Source organism: Lepidochelys kempii, chromosome 10, assembly GCF_965140265.1.
Source record: "Lepidochelys kempii isolate rLepKem1 chromosome 10, rLepKem1.hap2, whole genome shotgun sequence".
Lineage (NCBI taxonomy): Eukaryota > Metazoa > Chordata > Testudines > Cheloniidae > Lepidochelys > Lepidochelys kempii.
In genome coordinates, this window is record NC_133265.1 from 67,796,144 (window position 1) to 67,820,657 (window position 24,514).

The 24,514-nt window shown below is 40.1% G+C and overlaps 1 protein-coding gene across 5 annotated transcripts in view; it reads left to right on the forward strand.

Moving 5' to 3' along the window:
* Positions 1-24,514, forward strand: part of ADAMTSL3 (ADAMTS like 3) — a 279,320-nt gene extending 254,806 nt beyond the window's left edge. For all 5 annotated transcript variants that reach the window (XM_073304072.1, XM_073304073.1, XM_073304071.1 and 2 more), the window contains 8 exons: positions 7,335-7,517; positions 8,195-8,314; positions 9,643-9,855; positions 13,470-13,659; positions 17,315-17,519; positions 18,873-18,982; positions 20,919-21,133; positions 22,823-24,514. In XM_073304072.1, coding sequence (XP_073160173.1) covers positions 7,335-7,517; positions 8,195-8,314; positions 9,643-9,855; positions 13,470-13,659; positions 17,315-17,519; positions 18,873-18,982; positions 20,919-21,133; positions 22,823-22,932 — 1,346 coding nt within the window. In that variant the 3' untranslated portion in view covers positions 22,933-24,514. The remainder of the gene's footprint in view (positions 1-7,334; positions 7,518-8,194; positions 8,315-9,642; positions 9,856-13,469; positions 13,660-17,314; positions 17,520-18,872; positions 18,983-20,918; positions 21,134-22,822) is intronic.

Genomic DNA, 24,514 nt, shown 5'->3' on the forward strand with positions numbered 1-24,514 from the left:
AATGAGAACTTAGCACTTTTGAAAGTGGGTCCACTTATTTGGATGCCTAAATAGGGATTTACAGCCTTGTTTTAAGCACCTATTTTTAAAAATCTTGGCCTTAAATTTCGGTAGATGGAGCACAGATTGAGTTCTCCTTGAGTGGCAGCTAGAGAACCAAAGGGCGGACCAGATTCTACTCCTTCTGAAGTCAGTGTTAGCTTGCAGTGAACTTCAATAGAATCAATTAATGGGTCCATAGAAGGTTTGTGACCCAGCATTGCTCACTATGAGATAATTCAGGTGAGTAAAGAAGGATTTAAGTCACTTCTGCTAGAGAGAAGAATTTTTTAAATGAGCTCAAAAAGTTTATCAGAAATAAAAGTTTGACTGCTGTAGATATGTTTGTAGGATAAGCAATATTCAGGTGACTTTCATGGAGTAAGTTACTGAGCCATGGTATTTTCCTCTTAAAGACATGCTAGCTTAGCTTCTTAAGTAAACTTTTGGAAAAAGAAAGTGTTCAGCAATAAGTGATTTGTGCCAGCACAATTCTGCCTTGCTCTTGAATGGGAAATACAGTATACTTTATGAGACTCCACATGGCTGGGGGAAAAAGTTCTTAAGAAATATCTAATGTTTTAGAGTAATCATTTAGTAGGCCAAGATTTTTATAGTGTGTAATAATTCATAGGGCTTTCAAGGTTGGAGGAAATTTGTTTTTGAACACTGAATATTTTAAGGATACCCTATAGTGCAGATTTTTTTTAAAAGTCTTGTTTCACAGTCCCTCCAGAGCTGAAATATTTTTCCATAATATTTGCTGTTCCAAGGCCACTCATTGTAGGAAATAACTTTCTTTTTCCTCCATGGAACATTGAGTGTTTTAGAGCTGCTCTGGTGCTGGTGGAAAGTAACCTCTGTTTGATGTCAGAGAAATAGATTAAACTTTAAAATTGGTTTTATAGCTCCTTAGGTCTATAGCACACAGTTTTGACATCAGAGGGTTTAGATCCATTGCAGGATTAAAATTCTGATTTTTAGAGTTGTAAAGATTATTTTAAAACCTAATCAGGCCTCAGTTCAGGAAAGCATCTCTGTTCAGGAAGGGCAGTAATGCACATGCTGAACTTTTAGCATGTGCTTAATTCCTTTCCCTAATAGGGATGGATTTAATCATGTGTTTAGGTGGTTTCTTCAATTGAAGCCATAGGGTATGATGACAAAACTCCCATTGACATCAGTGGGAACTGGACTGTGCCCAGAGTTTCAGAACCTTCTGATTGTTTGGGGAAGGTTAGACACCCATGGGTTTGTTCCTCAGTTGCACTGATCCCAGGGAGGGTGACTGCTACCTTTCTGCCTCCCTTAATTCTTGGTTTATCTGACAGTCAAACCTGCCCTCAGCATAAGTTAAAGCAGTCACAGGGCCGTGGATTCAAAAAGATAGCAAAATAGCCTGGGGTAGCGTCGTTGGTGACTCAGGTTAGCTGCACAAATATGTACCCAACGGGTCCAGGCAAGTTTGCGCTCAGGTGGCTAGCCTGAGCTGCAACCCTTGCGACTCCCAGCTGCATGGCTATTTTTAGCATGCTAGCTTGAGCAGAACTAGCATGTCTGTCTGCTCGAGCTGCAAAGCACGCTTCCATCTGCAGTGCAGACATACCGTACGCTAAGGACACTTTACACCAGAGGTGAGCAAACTATGGCCCGCAGGCCACATCCGGCCCGCGGGACCTTCCTGTCCGGCCCCTGAGCTCCTGGTCGGGGAGGCTAGCCCCCAGCCCCTCCTCTGCTGGCACCCATCTGTCGCCGCTGCATGGGCAACTCTCTGGCCCACCGCTCCTACTGGGCAGCGCGGGGAGCGCAGCTGGCTGCAGTGGGACTGCGATCTCCTGCTGCTCTGAACAGCACAGTAAGGGGGCGGGGAGCAGGGGGGTTGGGTAAGGGGGCGGAGGGTCCCGGGGGGCAGTCAGGGAGCAGGGGGCGGTTGGATGGGCTGCAGGTTCTGGGGGGGCAGTCAGGGGATGGGGAACAGGGAGGGTTGGGAGGGGAGTCCCGGGGGGTCTGTCAGGGGGCGCGGGTGTGGATAGAGGTCGGGGGGGTGGTCAGGGGACAGGGAGCAGGGGGGGTGGGATCCCGGGGGGCAGTTAGGGGCAGAGGGTCCCAGGAGAGGGCAGTCAGGGGACAAGGAGCAGAGGGCATTCGATAGGGGGTGGGAGTCCTGGGTGGGCTGTCAGGAGGCGGGGGTGTGGATAGGGGTCGGGGCAATCAGGGGACAGGGAGGAGGGGGGTTGGATGGGTTTGGGGTTTTGAGGGGGGCAGTCAGGGGGTGGAAAGTGGGAGGGGGTGTATAGGAGGCGGGGGCCAGGCTGTTTGGGGAGGCACAGCCTTCCCTACCTGGCCCTCCATACAGTTTTGCAACCCTGGTGTGGCCCTCAGGCCAAAAAGTTTGCCCACCCCTGCTTCACACCATTCTGGGAATGTAAAGGGGCCCTAAACGGGAGTAAATATAATTTATGCTTTTTTGAAGGCCGAGTTAATGGCCCTTTGTGAAAATGAGAATCAGATCCACAGGGTGAAATTCACTCCTGTGCAGAGGGCTAGGTACTGCTTAAGTCCTACTTAAGCAAATAGGATTACATAACATTTTGGCTTCTGTTCAATTTGTCACTGCTAAGAGGGAAAACCTCCACATAGTCCTATTACTAGTTTGGCAAAGAAACCTTCTTAATATTTATAATAACTTTTAAAGCTTATTTACATGAGCTTTTAAAGGGTAAAACACAAGCCTTAACTATTCTTTCTAGGAAAGGCAGCTCTTGATTTCTATGCCATGCTGTGTACCACATCCTGAGTATGTGAACAATCCTCTGGGCAGCTGATTCATTGCTTCTTAAAGTAGTACTGTAAGAGCCCTGTCACGGGAGGAATGGGAGAAATCAGTATGCCTTGCCCCGCTGTTCACAAGACCTGATGATAGTTCGTTCGTTATGCAGCACAAAAGCAAAAATAAAAGTAATATCTCAGCGCATTTGTATTAAATATGGTGTAGTTTTTGAAGTCAAATTAGAGGGAAGCTACATAATGAAAGGCTAATCAACAAAAGTGTAAAAATGAGGTTTGAATTGGCTCTGGCACTGTGTGTAATCTTGAGAGAAAGGGTTGTATTTAAGGCACTGTTGAATGTAGGCTACATGCAAAAGGTAAATGCACTTCTAAAAATAGTTTTTCGAGAGTATTTTCCAAAAGTCAGAGTTTCTACTGATAGGAATTTGAGAAATCACAGTGTGTGCAAGAACTCAGTGTCTTGAGTGAGAGGCAGGGCAGAAATAGATCTGTCACTGGAAGCATGAACATACAGATAAACTGAAGGGGTGCAAAACAGCTTACAATGTGCATGCTTCCATACCCAAGAGCAAAGAGTGGCCAGGGGACACTATGAGAAAGTAAAGGAGCAGTTCAAAGGGTTGCTTTATATTTTTCTTTTGTTTCTTTAATCCATTTGTAGGATGCATATCTCCAGACCTGAAAGCATCATACAATAAAAACCAATTTCTGGACAGACTGCTTCATGTCTCTGGATACACATCTCATAAGGCACAGCCTGGAAAGCTTTGTGCCATCCTTATGCTTCCCAGATTCTGGGCTGCACCAAGGAATGGAGTATGGGGCTGCTCTAATTTACAGCAATCTGACTTTGCAGCCTATGGGCTGCTCTGAATGGTGGAGCACAGCAGCATACACTGGCCCCGCACTGCCCTGCCCTGCTCCATGTCCTCTATGGCCTCTGGTCACCGCCAGAATAGTATGACAGAGACATAGCAGGATTTGGAAACTAGAGCCTGGGCTCCAGCCTGAGCCCAGAAGCCTACATAGCAATGAAACAGTCTCACAGCCTGAGCCCTGTGAGCCCGAGTTGGCTGGCACAGGCCAGCCGCGGGTTTTTCTTTGCTGTGTAGATATACCCTAAGGCAGTGATTCTCAACCTATTTACCACTGTAGGCTGCGTATGCAGCTCTCTATGTGTTATTGTGGGCCACATCCACACACTATATCGACTACCTGTATGGCCCCGAGGATGTCTTATGGGCCATAGCTGTGTGTTGTGTAATGCAGGTGCTGCCACTCAATGTTTAAAAGAACGAGAAAGACAGCCCAAGGGCAAATCCATCCACCCTTAACCAAATAGCCCAGTAGCCCTCAGCCCCACTCACAGAAGGATCATTTTTCAGTTAATAAGAAGATTGGGGGAAACGAAAAAAGAATATTAAATGCAAAAACTAGGGGAGGAGCCCCAGAATGGCCTCAAGGAGGCCAACTGAACTAAATGTAATATAAACAAACTCTGTATCAGAGGTAAGCTTAATTATTATCAATTTCCAGATAAAAACACAACATGCACGCAAGTATCATTCAGTAATTTAAGGTAAAATACATTGCAGTTATCTGCAAAACAAATATTATCATCCTAGGAAATTCAGAGCTAAGGTTAACCTTAAAAGAAATCCAAACATATTGAGGCATGGAAATGAGCAGTAAAGGAATTCAAACAACCTCAGCTCTGCACTGTAGTGATACGATTTAATAACCATACAATCATGATTAATTCATAATAGTGTTCGTTGTCCCAGATTAGATTACATTTTTAAAGACGTTAGATTTTCTTCATATTTTTCCCCTCATGGTGACATTACGGAGCAGATTTAAGGATAATTGTGCATTTCTGTTGGGGGTAAACTGCAAAACAGCCACATGAAGCTTTGTTTACTCCTTAGCCCCATCCTCCTTGTCAGGGGCAGGGTCTGAAAAATCAGCGCTTCAATCTTTATTCGCTTGAGGAACTCGGCACATCTCCCAGCATGGGCAGTACTGCTTGCTAGTTTTCACCGGGCAGAAATTCACAGAGGCCGTTGAAGCAGAAAGAAGGATTATTTACTAATAATTCCAGTTGATTTACAAAGGGGGTGTGACAGGTGGTGGGGTTTGGGACCTGCTGGAAGAGGCAGGACTGTTCTTCAGACTCCTTGTTTATTTTGGAGCCCAGGTCGGGGGAGCTCACTTGCTCCAGTACAGGCCCAAAAAAGGCTTAGATGTTGTGGCCTGGGCTCTGAAATCTACTCCCCTCCCTAGGCTTCAAAGCCCACGTCACAACAAATCCACAGCTATTTTTAGCACGGTAGCCCAAGCCCTGGCAGCCCAAGTCTGTTAACCTGGCTCTGAGACTTGCTGCCACAGGCTACCACTCTCTATGTAGATGTACCCAACGAGAGTTGGAAAGAACGAGGAGCAGGGTCAGAGCGACCTCACAGGGAGAAACCATAGAAACAAGACTACCTTGTAAGAAAGCTTAGACTGCACTTTGTGGTTTATATTTTATTTAAATTAAGAATACAGATAAACCTAGGAATTTGGTATAGTTTGGATGGGGGTGTGTGTGTGTGGGTGGGTGCATGCTGTGTTGAGAGCAATGTCCCATAGGGCTTAGTGAATCAAACAAATAACACTATCTCTGATTTAGACTGGCCCATTGCAGGCCCATTATTATCTGAGAAGGATTTATGTTAGCCAGAAAGTCTGAGTTAATTACAAAAAGGACACTTAAAACAGGAGCTCTTCCTAATCCCAGCAGGATTTCTCAAAATGGTGTAAAACTTCTTCTGGAAAAGTAGAAAGATAACTTCTGATTTTGGACACTTGTGCACTCTACAGACCATAGCTTCTTTTGTGCTGTTTTGTTCAGTGGTACACAATCTTTTGAACCTAAAAACACTTTTACTAGTTGCTAAATTGTTTAGCTTTAATATCTGATAATGTGGTAGAGTGTTTCTGTCTGGTGGCTTTCTAGACAAATTGGTGTGAGGAACATTTTCCTTCAGTGAAATAGCTGAATCCAAAAAATATATCTGGTTTCTATTAAACTGGAGGAAAAATGTGAGGTGTGCATTGAAAGTACTAAGCCAGTGATTGAATTGTTAAAGTTCTTCTTAAGGGCCATTCCACATCATGAAGACATAATACCACACAATGATCTGTGAAGAAAGGGGGCTGAATTAGCATTCAATATGGTTAATATTTCCAAATGTCCCACATAATCAGGTAGGTCCACCCATTATAGATCCTTAAATGGCCAATGATAAGTGTTTTTAGGCAAGAAAACACTGTGCAGAAGACAATTTAGCTTCTTCATATGCATCATGCTTAGTGCCCCTCTCGGGTTGGCCATTGTGCCAGATATGACAGAATGATTCAGTGTGATTTCACTGGACCTTTGGGACTTCAGAAGAATACCCCTGATCCAGCAGCAGGCATGAAGAGCCAGCAACAAAGTGCTTTTAATGTGCTGGAATTAATGGCTTGCAAAATTTCCATTTAAAGGCAGATGTTTGGGGATAGGAGAAACTTTAGAAAGCATCCAGGATTGATAATGCTATTTGATTGACAAACATCACTCCTTTAAAAGAAAAAAAATTCATAGTTTGACAGTTGGGATGTCAAGTATCAGACAAGAGTGAATTCTTGGAAGTTAATGGTTATAATAGGAAAGATGACAGAATTTTAATTAAAAAGCAACTAGAATACAGTTAGCCTTCTGCAGCACAACAAATAAGAATGTTAATGATTGAGGTTCTATGTCAGACTGTTCCCCTCTCTATCCCTTCACATGCTGCTGATATAAATAATCTCTGCAGCTCTTGTCATATGGAACAGCCTTCTTGTATTCTTGGTACACATTGACCCCATCTATTCTCAAATCTCATGTGCAAATATGTGTATATTTCACCCCAGGTGTATATTATGCCTCTTAATTACTCTCTCTTTCTCTGCTTTTGTTTTTAAAATGTTGTAACTTTATTTTATCCTGTGATTTGTTCTGGGATGTAGTTTGTATAAAGAATGCTATTCGAAATAAGGACCTGATCCTGCAAACCTTTACATGAGTTGTCCTTATTCATGTGAGCAGTCTCATGTCATCCAGTGGGAATAATCACTTGAACATTGGTATAGAGCTTAGGCCCTTAAATTGTAATATATTACTTTCTAAGGATTCACAATCATTTGTAAAGCCGTTCTGTTAGCATCCCCCAGAGTGCTTAACCTTTCATCGCTGCTCTGTGCTGAAATACTACTAGAACTGAGTATGATAAATGAGAACTAGCCATTTGAGGATATTTTGTTGTGAATGCAAAAATGTGCTTATTTTGTTAAAACTGTTGTTGTTTTAGATTGCGCTGTCTGAAAAATGACATTAGAACTCAAGGCACTTAGATACTACAGTGAAGGGCAGCAGTGCAAAAGATAAAACCCAAGATTTATATAAGGTAATCAGCATTTTTATTATTTGCCTTTTTAAGGTGTTCCCCAACCGAAAGTAACATGGCTTAAGAAGAAAGAATCCCTACGAAACAATTCTTTCTTGCTTTTGAATGGGTCCTTATTTCTGCAGAATGTTTCATTTGAAAATGCAGGAACATATACTTGCACAGCAACCAGTGCTCTTGGAAAAGCAGTAGCCACATCTGTCCTTTACTTATTCGGTAAGTGTTAAATCATAGTTCATCATTCATAAGCAATGACAAACCATTGTGGTTATAAAGTGTTGTTCTTAGAATGTATAGGGATGTGTTTGGAGAAATATTTAATCCTGACATGGGTTATTGACAGATTGACCATGTTTTTAGCAGTTATTCTGGCATTAATGTGAAAAAAGAAGGTACTATACTGACAGGCATATAATTTCATCCATATTATGCAACCTCTACCAGGCAGAGCAGATTTTTAAGAGATTTCTTTTTATTATTTTAACAATTTGTCATATTTCCATCAGAAGGAACCAAAGAGTTGACCTGACTCCACTGAGAGGGTTTTTAAAAATTGCTTTATATGAATGTCTGATAATGAAATGATAAATGGCATTGTCATGAGAAACAATAAACAAGGCCAAAGTTTTGCTAAATCTTTTATTACAGTGGAAGGATAACAAGGTTGTTCTGTTAAAAGATGAAATTTTGAAAGAGAGTCAGTTACAAATGTTACTCTGAAAAGCCTCCAAAAGAAAGAGAGATGTTCCGGTGCATTAATGTACAAGATGATGGTCCTAAAGAGTTCCAAAATACTGTAATTCTTCCTTTTCCTAAATAGAACATTGGACAATTTGATCAAAATCATCCTTGTAAATATTTTTTATCAAGTATTATAATGCATTGTTTTCCAGAACAAAAGTTTCCAGAGACTAACACTGTATCAACAAAAGGTAGCAGGAGGAAGCGTGTCATGATGGCATCTGGAATTGGTACAAATATTAGTGTGATACGTGGTGACCTGCTAAGGATAGGTATGTTGCCTTGGCTTCATTCTTGTTAGAAGTAAAAGTTTTGTTAGTAATAATTTTATTAAAATGGAAAGGACATGATTAGATTGGCCCCATCACAAAGACTAAACCCCTAGAAGTATCTATTTTTATCTCTTGAGAAACATCTGCAATCAGGAACTGGAGGATGTCCCGAAACGCTGCCTCATCACCACATTCTACACTGCCCCAACTGTGGTGCATTGTGATGGAAGAAGCCATGGTGCTGTGTTATGGTCCGCAGTGAATTCTCCAACATTATCAAAACTGCTGTTAAAAATTGTACCATCTGACAAACAAAGGCAATAGTAGTTCAGGACTGATTTTTAAAACTTAAAAATATAGAAACAAAACTGGAGGAGGAACAATAAAGATATAACAGACATATAAGTGATTTTATTTTGTTGGTTCTTAGTTGCTCACAACCATCTTGCTATTTAGTGTAGATCCTGCATGTAAATATAGCTGTGCCAATATATCGTGATTGCATGCTAAACCGATGTATTGTTTTCAGCCAAATTTTGTCATTCCTGTTGAAATATTGAGGGTTCTTCCAATTTTCCTATGGGTCATGGTCTTTACTTCTGCCTTGGTTTGTCAGAGCCCTGATTTTTTAGCCATCAGGACATGCTATTTGCTCTCCCAGATTTTTACTGAGGTGGGAGAAAGTAAGAAATGATGGAGTCTAATTTTTATATAAGGAATTTTTCAAAAACTGTTTTTAAAATGGTAACTCTCCGTATCATAGGGTCTATCTAAATGAATCATCACTGGACCGAATAGTGAAGTTTTTCTTTGAGCTGCCCTTGAAAACTGTGAGAGATCCACCTGGACTGTAGACTTGATTTTGAGTTCTCCATCTAAACTAATATGTCTGTTTCCATTCTTTTCTGTTTCTATAAAGTGGTATGCAGCAACATTTAAGCCACGTTTAAACATGGTTCACAGTCTTGGAGTGAAATCCTGACTCCGTCAAAGTCAATGGGAGTTTTACCATTGACTTAAATGGGATCAGGGTTTCACCGATGGTTCGTAAAGAACATAATAAACTCTCACTTAAAGTGGAGGGAGAATGTAAATTATTGTGGCAAATATACAAAAGATCCTCCACTTTAGCTTATGTGGAAGATAGCTCACCTGGGAGCACTTGAGACTAGTTTTGCCTTACCTCAGACTTTTGTAAATTAATACATACCCCTCTTTTTACTTATACTGCGGGAAGCTTCCACACACCCGTGCACAAATAGAAAACACAGATATCACAATATATACATTAAACTTAGAAAAAATACTAAAATTCCATTTATTTCTAGGTTGTCCAGTGCATCCTAATCACAGAAACATGATTCGTTGGTTCTTCAGGAATCGTCCGGTTGAGGAAGTTGAAGACTTGGTATATAGAGCCTTGGTTGGGGGACGTATCCTAGAGGTGAACACTGTGTCTGGTCAATTTGCTGGACAATACAGATGTCACACTTCAGCTAGTGTAAAGCCATTGTCTGTTTGGGTAAATGTCAAGAAGGAAGGTTTGTTGAAAGTTCTATGACAAATTCTTACCTTTTAATAATATTTCTCCCTAATGTTTTGAGAATTGTATTGCTCTATTGCCTGTTTTTATATATAAAGTATTAAGCCCCCAGTTCTGTAAACACTAATGTTTATACTCAACTTTATCTATGTGAGTAGTCCCATTTCAATCAGTTAAAGTTAAGCAGGTGCATACATGTTTGCAGGATCAAGGCCTTGAATTTGATGTGAATGCTTATTTTATTAATTTATTTTATAGTATGTCATCAAAAAGCTAAGATAATGCTGCTCAATTCAGTGACTTGATATGTTACACAGATATTAAATCAGGCCAATCATACACAAACTTCTGCTTCAACAGGCCATATATATTATCATCTTGATAGTACTATCTGACTAGCAAAATTGTTTTGCGGATAAAGATTGTAAATATTAGATGATTTAGAATGTGTATGAAAAGATATTAATTAGAATATTAACATTTCATTGGTAATATGATGTTAAATCTATTCCAGGGGTTTCCCTTAAATTTACCAGTTTGCCTTTAATACATAGATAGGGTAACCTCAGTACTGGCTGTATTACTATACTACTCTGTATTTACTGTAGGTCATACCTGGAAAATACTGAAGATACCAAGGCAATGTTAAATTTTAAGCTATTTTAAATTTTTAAGAGTAACCAGTAAGGCCCTGATCCTGCATTGTGATATGTGCATGTACAGAGCCCCATTAGCTTCATTTAGCTACAGAGCATAGGAATGGGGCCTGAGAGAGAGAGGGTGTTAAAGAGCTACCTTACATACGTGCTTACAGGAGAGTAGACCCCATCTGCAAACACTTTATTGTGAAGTTCATAAGTCTTCAATGTGCCCTATAATTCATTCATATTGAATAATAAATAATAAGAGTAGGGAGTGTGATTTTGAAAAGCACCTAAGAAAGCTATGTACCCAAGTCCCATTGAAAGTTTGGGAGTTAGGCACCTGCCTCCCTTTTAGACATTTTTGAAATTCTCACCCAATAACTCAATAACAGGAGAATTCTAAAGGGATTTTAAAAGCAAATGTTTTTGAAAATTGGAATCAGTTATTTATCATATATCTCATGTACAAGGCCTTTCATTTTCAGTTTTTACTGATTTTTTTTAACCAAAACCCCCCCAGGGTTTACAAAAGATATTATGGATTTTTTTTACCAATTTTCACCTGAATTTTGGACCACTCAAGAACATGAGAATACTGATTATGTTAAAAAAAAATCCAGTACATTACATTAGGTAGAGGTATGTGTATATGTAGGCGTATGTATGCATATGTCAGTGCTCAGCTCCTCAAAAAAAGAAGGGTAGGAACTCGCCAGAGCCGGCTCCCTGCTCCAGAAGGGAAGATGGTGACTTGGTAACCTAAGCAGTTCAAGTAATTCTGGGCTGCCATCTCTCCTTCTGGAGTGAGCCTGAAAGCAGAAGAGGTGGAGAAGGCAGTGTGAGATGGCACCCTGGCCTCCTCCACCTCTTCTGCTTCTAGGCCTGCTCTGGAAAGAGAGATGGCAGGTCAATTATCTGGGCTGCACAGGTTACCAGTTGCCATCTCTCCCTCTGGGAATCCCTGGGGTCCATACAGGTTACCAAGCAGCCATCTCTCATGCTGGAGTGGGAAGCTGGGTTGGAAGTACTCTTACTTTTCTCCATTTGTTGCTGTTTTGTTGTCCTCCTATCCCCTAATAATTCTGATATTTATGTAGAAAACTGTGACGTTCATTTTTGGCACTGATTTTCACCTGTTTTTAAATTTTTATTATAAGCATTGATAAATTCCTGAGGAATTTTAAACAACATAAAAATCAGAAATAAAGGGCCTTGCTCATATTTTACGGATAGCAATATGATTTGGCTTACTGTTTATGGACAAAAGATCAACAGAAGATATAATGTGTGATCCTGCAATCCTTTACTTCGATAAGCAGGAGTAGTCCAATGACTGCCACTAGACTGTGTGTGTGAATGAGGACTACTTTAGTATGTAAGTGCTTGCAGGATCAGAGCCAGAGTTATCTGACTACAGTGTAGTGATTTTACTAGAAATGTATCCGTGGTCAAAATATGGCCTATTGATGACAAATCTGAAATTAAAAGTAAAGCTAAGTATTAATTTATTAAAACTATTAGAAAACATTACATGTGAGGGTCATATCCTGCCCTCAGTCCATGAGTGTGTATGTTATTGAAGCTAGTGGAGTTCTGCGTATAGACCTAGTTAAGTATATGGCATCTGGTGTCTTTTGTCTGCCTGCATTTTGTTTGTTTACCAATACATTTCATATTCATATTGGTCAGTATTTTTACTGGGGATTTTTTTTCAGTCATGAGCTTTGATTTTGAGAATTGCACATGAGGATGGTTCATCATTTATGTATCCAAACCTTTTTGAAAATGTGAGGACTTCATTGGTGGTTTTTGTACAGTAGACATACTGAGGGCACTGCTGCACAGTGGCATCATAGTTAAACAAACAATACAAAAAGAAAAGAAGTACTTATGGCACCTTAGAGACTAACCAATTTATTTGAGCATAAGCTTTCGTGAGCTACAGCACTTCATCGGATGTAGCTGTAGCTCATGAAAGCTCATGCTCAAATAAATTGGTTAGTCTCTAAGGTGCCACAAGTCCTCCTTTTCTTTGTGCGAATACAGACTAACACGGCTGTTACTCTGAAACAAACAATACAGTTTCTCCATCACTGTTCAGCCAGTAAATTTAACCATTTCTACTTTGAAAAAAGCCCTTTGGTATTATTTTAAGAAACCCAGAAGTAATTAGGAAACACTGAAAAACAATGAGTTAAAGAATTCAGTATGTGCTGTTGGACTGAGGCTGTGGATACAGCTGGTAGCTATCAATTATTCTTGGTTATTACAGAAAAATCTGACTCCTTCTGTAATCATATAAAAATCTGTCAGCATTGCATAGTACTTCATCTTTTACCAAGTGTCAAAAAACGGGGGGGGGGGGAGAGTGTGTGGAAAGGAACTCATTTGGAATTGTGATCAAACATAAGGGCTATAATTGTTGGAGATGACCAGTCTTTAATATAGTGGGTTCTTTTTTCAAAAAAAAAAATCCTTTTTCATCTTGCCATATGCTTTAGTGGCTAATTATTTATGCATTAGGTGCATTTTCTGTAGTTTATACCAGGCAAGATTCTCTTAAATCTTGAAATTATGCAAGGGGTCTGGAGTATTGATAAGCTCTATACAGAATTGGCTCTTTACAGAACAGCAAGAAACATGGAGAGCATTATTTACCATTTCCTTTTTTAATGCTCACTATATAAAGAATGCTATGAAAGCCTTTAAAGAGATTCATCAGTTCCTACTGTGAGCAAATTCTGTCCTTCTGCACACACACTGATCCTATTGACTTCCTTGGGAGGTTCATGTGCATACCTGATGGCAGAATTTGACCTTACATGTTAGACAGGAACTAAGATTTTTTCCACAATGAGCATGGCGGCTTCTGTCTCACGGAAACTGCTGTAGCATAAACACAGTTGTTACACAGTTACTATCTATAATGGTTTCTCTCACTAATTTTCATTTGCATTTCTTCTCCTAGTGACAGACTATAAATGGGAATATGCTGAGTGGAGGCCTTGCTCTGCTACCTGTGGGAATTCAGGAACCCACTTCAGAAGGCTGCAGTGTGTGAATTCCGAAGACCAAAAAGTGAATGAATCATTATGTGAAGACCGTCAGAAGCCAGTGGTTAGTTATCAGTCCTGCAACATACATGACTGCCCTGCCAGGTAAACCCCTTCGTGTTGTGTTTCAATCTCTATTAATACTTCCTTTTAAAATATGTACATGAACCCCTGAAATTGTTTCCATGTGTTCTACTGTGACTCTGAAATATTCTAGCTTTTGTGCAGTGATGAGTCCTAAGGCAAGGGAGATGTGAAGACCCGCCATCAGCAATTATAGGAATACTAATTCTTTTAGAGACGGGGCAGCATTCAGTCAGAATTTTAAGCAACTTGATATCAGAACAGCATGGTTCAGAGCTCTAAATTTCAAAATATCTACCAAAGGGGTCATCCTGAAGTCATTTTTAACACCAAAGTAGACTCTCAAGATGGAACAGTTCATATTTGTGGATTAGATGGTAAACTCCTTGTAAAACATACTTGCTAAGGAAGTGTTAATGGTAATCAATCAAACAGCTAAAATATTGATATACTTGCATATTACTTTTAGATAGAGATCTAGTTTGGCCATGCATCCTGTCCTAGATAGACTTGAGGCCTTCCCAAAATTCCTGACAGTTTCCGAGTGGAGTGGGGACATCCCCAGGGCTGGCTAATCTGTCTGTGAAGTAGATTGTGTCTAGCTCTGCTTGGGTTCACAAGGTGTTTGGAAGAGAGTGGTGCAAGATGTTCTTTCTCTTCCTTGTGCACTTGCACAGGAGCCAAAGGCTTGGTGTTTGCACTTGCAGAGGACAAAGTTAGAGTGTGTTTATCATGAACAAAAAGCAAAGGAGTACTTGTGGCACCTTGGAGACTAACACATTTATTTGAGCATAAGCTTTCGTGAGCTACAGCTCACTTCATCGGATGCAGATGCATCCGATGAAGTGAGCTGTAGCTTACGAAAGCTTATGCTCTAATAAATGTGTTAGTCTCCAAGGTGCCACAAGTACTCCTTTGCTTTTTGCTAATACAGACTAACACGGCTGCTACTCTGAAATGTATCATGAACAGTGGTGCTAGACAGCGGAGCTTGCCATGGAACATTGTTACCCACTGGCTAGCAGAACAGGGTTGATGCAGAGGGGGAATATGTACTGTAACTGCTTACTGTTTGATCTACCTATCATATACCTACAGGACCTATCACCATAGTATCTCAGTCTTTCAGACTGTGTTGCAGCTTGCTTTCTGGCATGCAGTTCCTCACCAATCTTGTTGGCCTTCTGGCTAAGTCAACTAGAATGCCTCTGGGAACTGCTCTTGGGACAACATGTCTGTGCACGTGATGCAGACACACCAAAAGCTTTAGTTGTAACAGCCAAGAACTCAACTCCAGTTTTACCACTCACTTCCCATGGCTTGCAAGGAACTTTCCTCCCTGTCAAAGTTCTGTTCCCAGCCTGCAGCAGCAACACTTGCTGCCACATGAATACAAGCACTTTGCATCTCCTGTCAGGAAAGGGCGTCTCCTAATTGCCAGCAATGTAAAATTCACGAGGGAGGGAAAACTCATGCACATGTGTTGGAGTTGCTGGTCATTGGAAAATTGTTGGCAAGAAGTGTTAAGTCCTTAACTGACATTGTGGAAGTACAATTGCCAGTATGTTCTAAACTTTGTATTCTAAATATATAAAAAAACAAAACATAGCAACAGATAAATATAAGAAGAAATGTGTTTATATTTCAATATTGGCAGCCAAAAAACAGATCACTCGAAATTGTGAGTCTGAACTCAAGCCATCCCATAACAAGTGAATTTCCTGCCAATGGAAAAATACTAAAACAGAAATAATAATCTGAAGGAGTTTGAGAAGCATGGACTCCACTGCAGGCTTTCTTCTAAAATCAGGCCAGTCGACTCAGGTGAAAGAAAGAAGGAGAGAGTAATGTAAATACTTGAGGCACTAATGCACCTCTGAGGAGAATTCCGAACATGTAGTGAACTCTGGCACACAACTTGGCAAACTGTATTAAACTGGTCCGAGAGCAATTACATCAAAACTCTCACAGTTAATTCATATGATGAAACATACTAATACCTAAGTTCTCTCTGACCTAAAATATTCACTAAAGTGCTTTAACGTACTGTTTTACTTGTATTGTGTATTTTGCATAGAATTATTAGAATTTTAGAATATATCTATTAATATGTATATAGTTAATTAGAATTAGAATTTTGCATTTGTTTGCATGAATTGAAATGTTTGTTTCCATATCTACAGTACTTAAATTTTTCTATATTTATTTTGGGATTTTGAATTAGAGCAGTATGAAAATATTTGAGTATATTTCCTTAATAAAAACATTTCCTTTAATAAAAGAATCTCATGTCTCTTACATAAAGAGAGCCTCCTGATCCCTAAGAAATGGGTGTAGCAGGAGCTGCTAGTGACTGGCACAAACTGTCCCTTTTCCTGTTGCCTCCAGTATGGTCATTGACCAGGGAAGGGAAGTAGAAAGCATTTGAACTTCCAACTCCATTCCCCACATAAGTGGCCTGTGCACTGCTATTAACCCACTGGGCCACTCCCAGGATGACTCATAGAAGTATATGGAATTTCAGTGTAAGGTCAAAGTCATAGGCACCAATTCAGCAAAGCATTTCAGCATATGCTTATCTTTAAGCTCATGCTGGGACTTCAGCACATGCTTAAAATGCACTAAGTACTTGCTGAACTGGGGCCTTACTGACCTATTGTACAGATACTGTAAATTTGTACAGTACTTGCAAGAAAAGTAAAATGAAGAAAAGAATGGGTGTCTTATTTTTAAAGGCAGTAATCCATCCTGAGTGGACAAACTACTTGGCCACAAGGGAACTAGATAATTGCTGATTAGAATAGCATATCCCTCCTATTTTCACAATTATACGACAAGTAATTTCCCAATCCCTATTTTTAGGTTGGATTTAGAAAAATATTAAATAGAATAAATTGAACCACCTCTTGCTTCTTCTGTTGTGCCCGTTGTTCCCAGCTGTTCAGATAAACACTAAATTATTCAACTTATCATCGATAGAAAAATGTTCAGGTCAGTCCTTTATATAACAAGCGCTTTATCAAGCAAATTTTGGTGACCTGTGACACCTGTTATATTAATTACATTTGGGTCACTACATGTCATTTTATAAGATATGAAAGAGAGGTCTGTTATCAGTTCTGAAAGAATCTCTTAGATTCATAGATTTTTAAAGCCAGAAGAGACCATTATGATCAATGGTGGATTCTCTGTAACTTGAAGTCTTTAAACCATGATTTGAGGACTTCAGTAACTCAGCCAGAGGTTAGGGGTCTATCACAGGAGTGGGTGGATGAGGTTCTGTGGCCTGCAATGTGCAGGAGGTCAGATGAGATGATCATGATGGTCCCTTCTAACCTTAAAGTTTATGAGTCTATGAGTAATCATGTAGCCTGACCTCCAGCATAATACAGGCCAAAGAAATTCATCCAATAGTTTCTACATAAAGTCCATAACTTCTGTATGGCATATTTTCTTAAAAGGATGTCTTCTGAAAATCATCCCTATCAGTCCTGGCTCAGACGAAACATTGCTTAGGAGGTCATAATACTGGCTCATATTTTTCTCATGTTAAGGAGCTGACTTTAGGCAAATGATAGTAAGTTCCTGTAGTTTTTATTTTTAGAGAATTTGCTGTGATATACTATTGTGTTTGCATTACTTTCCTATTTACTGTCAGTTTATCTTACATCCTCAGATGGGTAACTAGTCCATGGTCTGAGTGCTCTGCTTCTTGTGGTAATGGATTTCGCCAACGACAAGTAACTTGTCAACAAACAAAAGCAAATGGCACTACATTGATGTTGTCACCAGATGCCTGTGTCAACAAGGATAGTCCACTGGGAAAGAAAAGGTGCACAGTTCGTTCATGTACAGAGTGGATAATTCAGTCATGGGGACAGGTAATCTACCCTTTGAAAATCTTGACTTGAAACTCACTGTAAATACAGCTATGCCATCATACCACAATCTTCAAATTTATGTTCTGACCTCCATGCTTGGTAGTTCTCTTACTGTTGGAAATCTTTGTAGATATTTCTTCATATTATAGTAGTTAATATTATTTGTTTTGTGGTGGTACCTAGAAGGCCTTAATCAGCATTGTGATTAGGCCTTAATCAGCACTGATTAGGCCTTAATCAGCATTGTGCAAGGTGCTGTACACTGGCATATAGGAAGAGCCCCAAAGATGTGGTTAATGTTAGCTTTCAAACAATGTTTTACAAGTCTTGGCTCCTTTATTTTGCTATGTCTAGTAAGTTTACTTTATCGGTCAAAGAAAAGATATTCTGTGGAGATGTAGGCAGGGTATATGCAGGTTTTATCTGACAAGTGAGTCCTGCACAGAAAACAAAACATATGCTTTGAAACCCTAATGTTAGCGTCACTTTATTTTATAACCTGGTCTGTTTCTCTCGCTCTCTCTCCCGCCCCAATACTGGTACATTGCTTTTATTGCACTTGTACTGGAACTGTATCTGGGAAAAGGCAGCATGTGGATGTGCTTTAACAGTAGATGACACAATATTTAAACAAGAGGAATTGTGCTCTTTACTTTCATGTTACAAATTGCAATAGCTTTTGAATTTACTGTGTCTTTTCAAGAGGACTGGTATGGTGTTTACTATTTGACCTTAATAAACATTTCAGAAACATTTCCCTGAATATTCACTCAAAATAAAATTGATTTGTGTTCAGTTATGATTATTTCCCTTTTATGTCCATCTTCAGCAGTTCTTTTAACAAAGGCATTTACCAGAAGAATTAGCTTGAAGAAATGGTTAATTTTAAGTGAATTTTAGAAACTATTTGTAAAATGAAATTTTGAACTTGTACTTGCAAACATTCATACTGAAAGCCTGATTCAAAGTGATACATATAACCAATCATGGAACAGATTCCGTTCCATGTGCCCAGTCAAAATTAATAAATACAGCTTGAATTTTAAATATCAAATACTCACAAGAAACTGCTTGTGAGCAATCTACAGACCAAGAATTATTTGCAAATAATTTCAAGTAGTAATTTCAAAAGCTTCTGATGGACAATTCACCAAAAAAAAAAAAAAGATACTTTGGCAAGTTAAGTTTTCATTCTGAATTATTTTCTTAGCTCTGTTTACTATGGTATAACAAAGAAAAAATGTTTTAATGGACCATGCACAATCATATCCAAACAAGCAGGTAAAACTTACACTTTATATGGACATAAAGATTATCTTTTCTAATAGAAGATTTTTTAAATTTTATTTTTAGTGTTCTGGTCGCTGTGTTGGCCATGCTGTGGGTTTACAGCACCGTCACATTATATGTAAACATCACAATGGATCTCTCGTTCCAGATTCTTATTGTGACGAAAGAAAAAGGTACGCAGTTTGATATAGTATAGAAATTATCCTGCTTTAGATAATACTTTTTACTTTATAGTATCTTTCATCCAATATTTCAGTGCACTTTTATAAACAATGAATTAAGCCAATCCCCCAGGAAATAGGTAATTATTAATATTCCAGTGCTACAGATTGAGTGAACTCCAGGTCTAGAGAAGTTAACTGACTTCCCATGTGTCACTTAGTACGTTAATGGCAAAGCCAGGACTAGAACCATGGAGTCTTGAGTCCCAGTCCCATGTTTAAAGCACACGAGACAACATTAACCACACAAAGGATGTTAGTCCAGGATAGGGAGCAGGTCCAGAAAAATCTAAGGATGATGGACAAGAAAGAGAGATGGAGAGAAAATATAGAATCAAGCTGCTTAATTTTAGGTTAGAGATTGTATATGAGTTTTTTTCAGGCATCACTCAAATTAATTATCACTGTTAATTGTAATGGAAGCTGAAAAAAATTAGAAATAAAACACCACCCTTTACTATTTTTGAATCCCCCTCATCCTTGCATTGAAACCCTCTCCTGCTGAAAGAGAGGGTAAGGGAACTACTTGTCAGATACCACAATACAGTCCAAGCCCTACATTCCTCCAGAACAGAAAAGTCACTTGCCTTTTCACTGTTTGAATCCTAAATAGGCCACAGTGTGTGTCTTTGACTTAGAACAACTTTAATGACTAAACAGGCCAAGAGAAATGGGGTATTTTTTGCTCTGTGACACGCATATATTGTATGTGATAGATTTTTACTTTTTTAATATCCTACTGTATGTTTGGGTCCAGTAAAAAATTAAAATTAAATAAATCTTATTAAATATGTAGAGGCCTGCCATAGTTTTCATGTCATTGTTGAATTGGGCCTCTACTGATAATACTGATCTCAGAGTATTGTGCTGAAGATTAAGTTTTGTAAAATTACAAAGTTCTTCTGGGCATCATAATATGCAGCATATGGATCAATCTGATGTTTTGTGAGCACTGAAATAAGGCAGATGTTTCTTTGAAAGCACACACTATGCTTCCTCTAAGTGTATGATGCCAAAGCTGTACACCCTTTTACATTTAGGCCAAGAAATATAAAATTGAATAAATATGAGCATATGACTCTGATAATCTGTTCTCCAGAGCCGTGTTCTTTCTAGGCATCCTTTCCTTTTGTTTTTAGCTTCTAAGTAGCTCCCTGTTAAAGGAAAATTACAGCTTTGACATCACAAGATCTTAATTCCAGCAGATTGTGTTAGCGTATGTGAAATTTTTTTGGCATATGCTTAAGTGTTTTACTAAATCAGGGCCTACATAGGGTGGGCATAACCTCAAAAATTAATAGGACAATTTGCCCCATAATATAGTATATTAGAGAGACAAGGTGAGTGACGTAATATCCAGTATCTTTTATTGGACCAACTTCTGTTGATGAGAGAGATAAGCTTCATTCAATAAAAGAAATTACCTCACCCACCTTGTCCTTCTAAATTGTGAGCATTTTAAAGGCATTTTCACTAAACATTAGGGCTGAAATCTTTGCCCCAGAAAGTAAATGTCAAAACTCCCCCTTACTTCAACAGGCCAAGATTTCACCCCAGAAGGTAAAAATGTTTGAGAAGTTTTAGTATCAGTGGGATAGGAGGATGCTATTCTGTATCGGAGTGCTTATGTATAAAGCATCTATAGCATTCAATACGTTAAATGGTGAATTGACTTTAAAATGGGGTTTTGTTTTCTAACTAAAAACTTTCTTGTTGATATTTTGCATAAACACCAACAGTTTCTTCTGTCCCAAGGTAAAGGAGCAGTAGTTAAAATAAACTGGGACATATTTCTTCTCATTTTGTGATGACTGACATATAACAAATAACTCTGTGCTAAGAAGCATCTAGCACACAACTGTTTAACTATCATGTTTTTTCTCCACAGATCAGCTGTCAGAAGAAACTGTTCTTCAGAGATGTGTGATGTGTATTGGCGGACAGGTCCATGGAGGCCCTGCAGTGTAGACTGTGGAAGTGGATTCCAGTCACGACGAGTAAACTGTGTACACAGGAAGAAGAATAAACCTGTGGCTGATCAGTACTGTGGGTGGAGGAAGAGACCAATGACCTGGCAACATTGCAATGTCGCTTCCTGTGGCAGTACGTAAACATTTATTTATATCTGAGCATAATCATAGTTTGTAGTAGTTATATTTAGAGAGCAACTCCAAACTGTACCCTAATAATTTTGCAAGCGTCTGATTGCACATCAAAGGTAAAGCTATTTTCTCCAACAAACACTTCATTATCCCTGCTATACTTTTCTCCTGTTCTGGGTCACTTTGATATTTAAGAATTAAAAGCATCAGTTAGCATCAGGCATATTATGGGTTAATCATATATAGGTTTACCCAACACAGCCAGTACAACTCATTTATGAATCTCTGAGCACATTGCTGATTTTACCAAATTGTGGGGTAGTTTTGTGAAATGGACAATAGATAAGTGGATATGATGAGATCACCAGTCATTTTATTTGTGACAGCGTTTGAACCCCTGTTGCTAGAGATGAAATGCTAGCATAATAATTGTTACCATCAGTGATGAGCTGCCAAAACCTTATAAACTGGCTCCCACCTCACCCCACGAGAGGGTCGTGGCCCACCCCCGCCACCCGGGACTCCTGCCCCATCCAACCCCCCGCATTCCTTGATGCACGCCCCCCTGGGACCCCTGCCCCATATACCCCCTCCCCTGTCCCCTGACTGCGCCCAGAACCGGGCAGGAGGGTCTCGTGGGCCACTGTAGTGGGTGCCCACCCCGCCCCTAAGAGCCAGAGGGACCTGCTGGGGCGAGATGGGAAGTCCCGGAGGTGCTTCCCTGGGGCAGCTCCCAGGAAGCATCCAGCAGGTTCCTCTGGCTCCTAGAGGCGGGGGAGCATAGCTGGGGGGGGAGCAGGGGGAGTGGCCACTCCTGCACTGATCACATCAAAAGTGGCATCTTAGGTGCCGACTCCCTGGGTGCTCCAGGGCTGGAGCCTGCACGAGGAAAATTTGGTGGTGCAGAGCACCCACCGGCAGCTCCCTGCCCCGCGCCCAGCACCAGCTCACCTCCGTTCTGCCTCCAACTCCTCCCCTGAACGCGCCGCCCTGCCCCGCTTCTCGGCCCCCCCGCCACCAGCTGTTCGCGTGGGAAGCCTGGGAGGGCTGAGATTCAGGTGGCTGCTTCGCGCTCAGGCCAGGAAGGCGGAGGTGAGCTGGGGCGGGGAGCGGTTCCCCTGCATGCCCCCGGGTTACCTGCTGCGGCATGGGCGGCCCTCCTCGCGCCCTCCCACCCCAGCTCACCTCTGCCTCCCTGGGCCTGAGCGCAAAGCCGCCGCCTGCTTCTCAGCCCTCCCAGGCTTCCCGCCAAACAGCTGATTTGCAGGAAGCCAGGGTGGGGGGGCGGAGAAGCAGGGGGGAGTGCGTTCCGGGGAGGAGGCAGAGTGGAGGTAAGGTGAGCTGGGGCCAGGTGTGGGGCGGGGAGCTGCTGGTGGGGGCTCTGCACCCACCAAATTTTCCCTGTGGGTGCTCCAGCCCTGGAGCACCCACGGAGTCGGCGCCTAAGGCGCCACTTTTGGCCGGTGGTTAAATTTTAGAAGCCCTTTTAGAACCGGTTGTCCCTCACAGGACAACCGGTTCTGAAAGGGCTTTTAAATTTAACAAACGGTTCTAGTGAACCGGTGCGAACCGGCTCCAGCTCACCACTGGTTACCATCAAACTATTGTTTGTGTGAAACTATAATGATTAGTTTTACTATTTATCCCTTATTCATTATAAAGCCTTTTAATGTTTAAATATATTTTTCAGAAGGCGAATGCAAGGATACAACTCACTACTGTACATTTGTAAAACATCTAAAGTTATGCTTAATAGACCTCTACAAACAAAGGTGTTGTCAGTCATGTCAAGAAGTGTAATTCTTCTATGGAAAGTTCATGATGCTGCAGTGAAGAGATGAGAAAACAGGTTCATTAAATCTAGACTGTTCAAAGGATATACTTGTAAATAAGACAGTAGGCATAATAGTTAAATGGATGCATGGGATTGATGAAAACCAGCATTGTAGATTGATGTGCTTGAGCGGAAATTTTGCTGGAAGCTTACATTGGCCACTCTACTGCAGTGGAACTTTTAATGTTTTAAAGATTTTCATGTCTGGATTAAGAGGAGAATATCATGGCACATCATCTGTGGAACGTCACAGGTCATCATAGTATAATTTTATTGGGGAAAAACAACATTATCTAGAAAGCACCAGGTAATGCTTACTTCCCTTTACTTATAAGAAAGTCTAAATCACAAAATCCTTTGAAGAATTTTGGAATGCAGCAACTGAGGTCCCTTTTTATTTTCATTGTGTTATCAAATTTAACAAGATATTTAAATCTATAGAAGCAGTGGCTTGTAGCTATAACGTTTTTTGGCAGTGATTACATTTTCATAAACAGCCTGAGCTTAAACTATGAATAAGGGTCAATCTCACAGGACAATTTTATTGAGATTAGCTGTCGGCTGGATACACAGCAGTACATTTCATTTTTCATTCCTGTATTATGTGTATGCATTGTAGATGCTGTTATGATTTTCAAAACAGCAATGGTTCTGTTTTTGAATAAATGAGGTGTCATTTTCCTTTGCTCCTATTTTTGTACTCCAGTCTCACTGAAATATGATCAAAATAGTGGCATGATTAATCTTCTCTATTGATCTTAAATTAGACTCAAGACTTTCTTATAAGAGCTGTGAATGAAATGTTCATGAGCACTATTCTCTTGCTCATAGTCAATTGGGGACCTAAAGCCAATAACTGGTCAAATGTGCCTGTCCAACTCTATCCCTTCAATAAATATTTTCTATTTTCCAGTCATGGAAAAAAGTAAGAGGAAAGAGTTGTTATATATGAAGGTAAATGTGTAAGAAATCAATTCCATTCAAGCTGATTTTTCATCATGATCATTATCCATTCAAGCCTTTTGTGTGTTAGTAAATTCTGACCATGACATTCTTAAGTAAATCTTTTTCTGGACTACAAATTATATGCCTGATAGGGCTAAACATTTTGCTTTACCCCAGAGAAGCCTGCACAAGGCTGAAGATGGCATTTTTTTTCTTTTGCAGCTTCCAACTGTTGCACAAATTGGAAGCCTGAATGCATATCTTGAATTGGAGCCTGCGTTAGTAGATTATTAGACTGCATTGAATTGTGATTAGTAGGCATGCTGTAAGAACAATTTTAGAAACAGTATTCCTATACCATGGGTTTGCATCACTGAAAATTAGACTAGCACTACTGTATAGAAAGTGTTTAAAGTGGGCAGTTGTGTCCTAGCTGACTGCAAAGGGAGGATATTCCTGATCATTACCTTTTTAATCAATAATGGGTCTTGATTGCTTAAGCAGTTTTTTAAATTAAAAGAAAACACTTGTAAAATACTTTTGTATATATTTATTGTCTGATTTTAAAGTGCAATATTTTGTTTTGTACAGTGTGTAATAAAG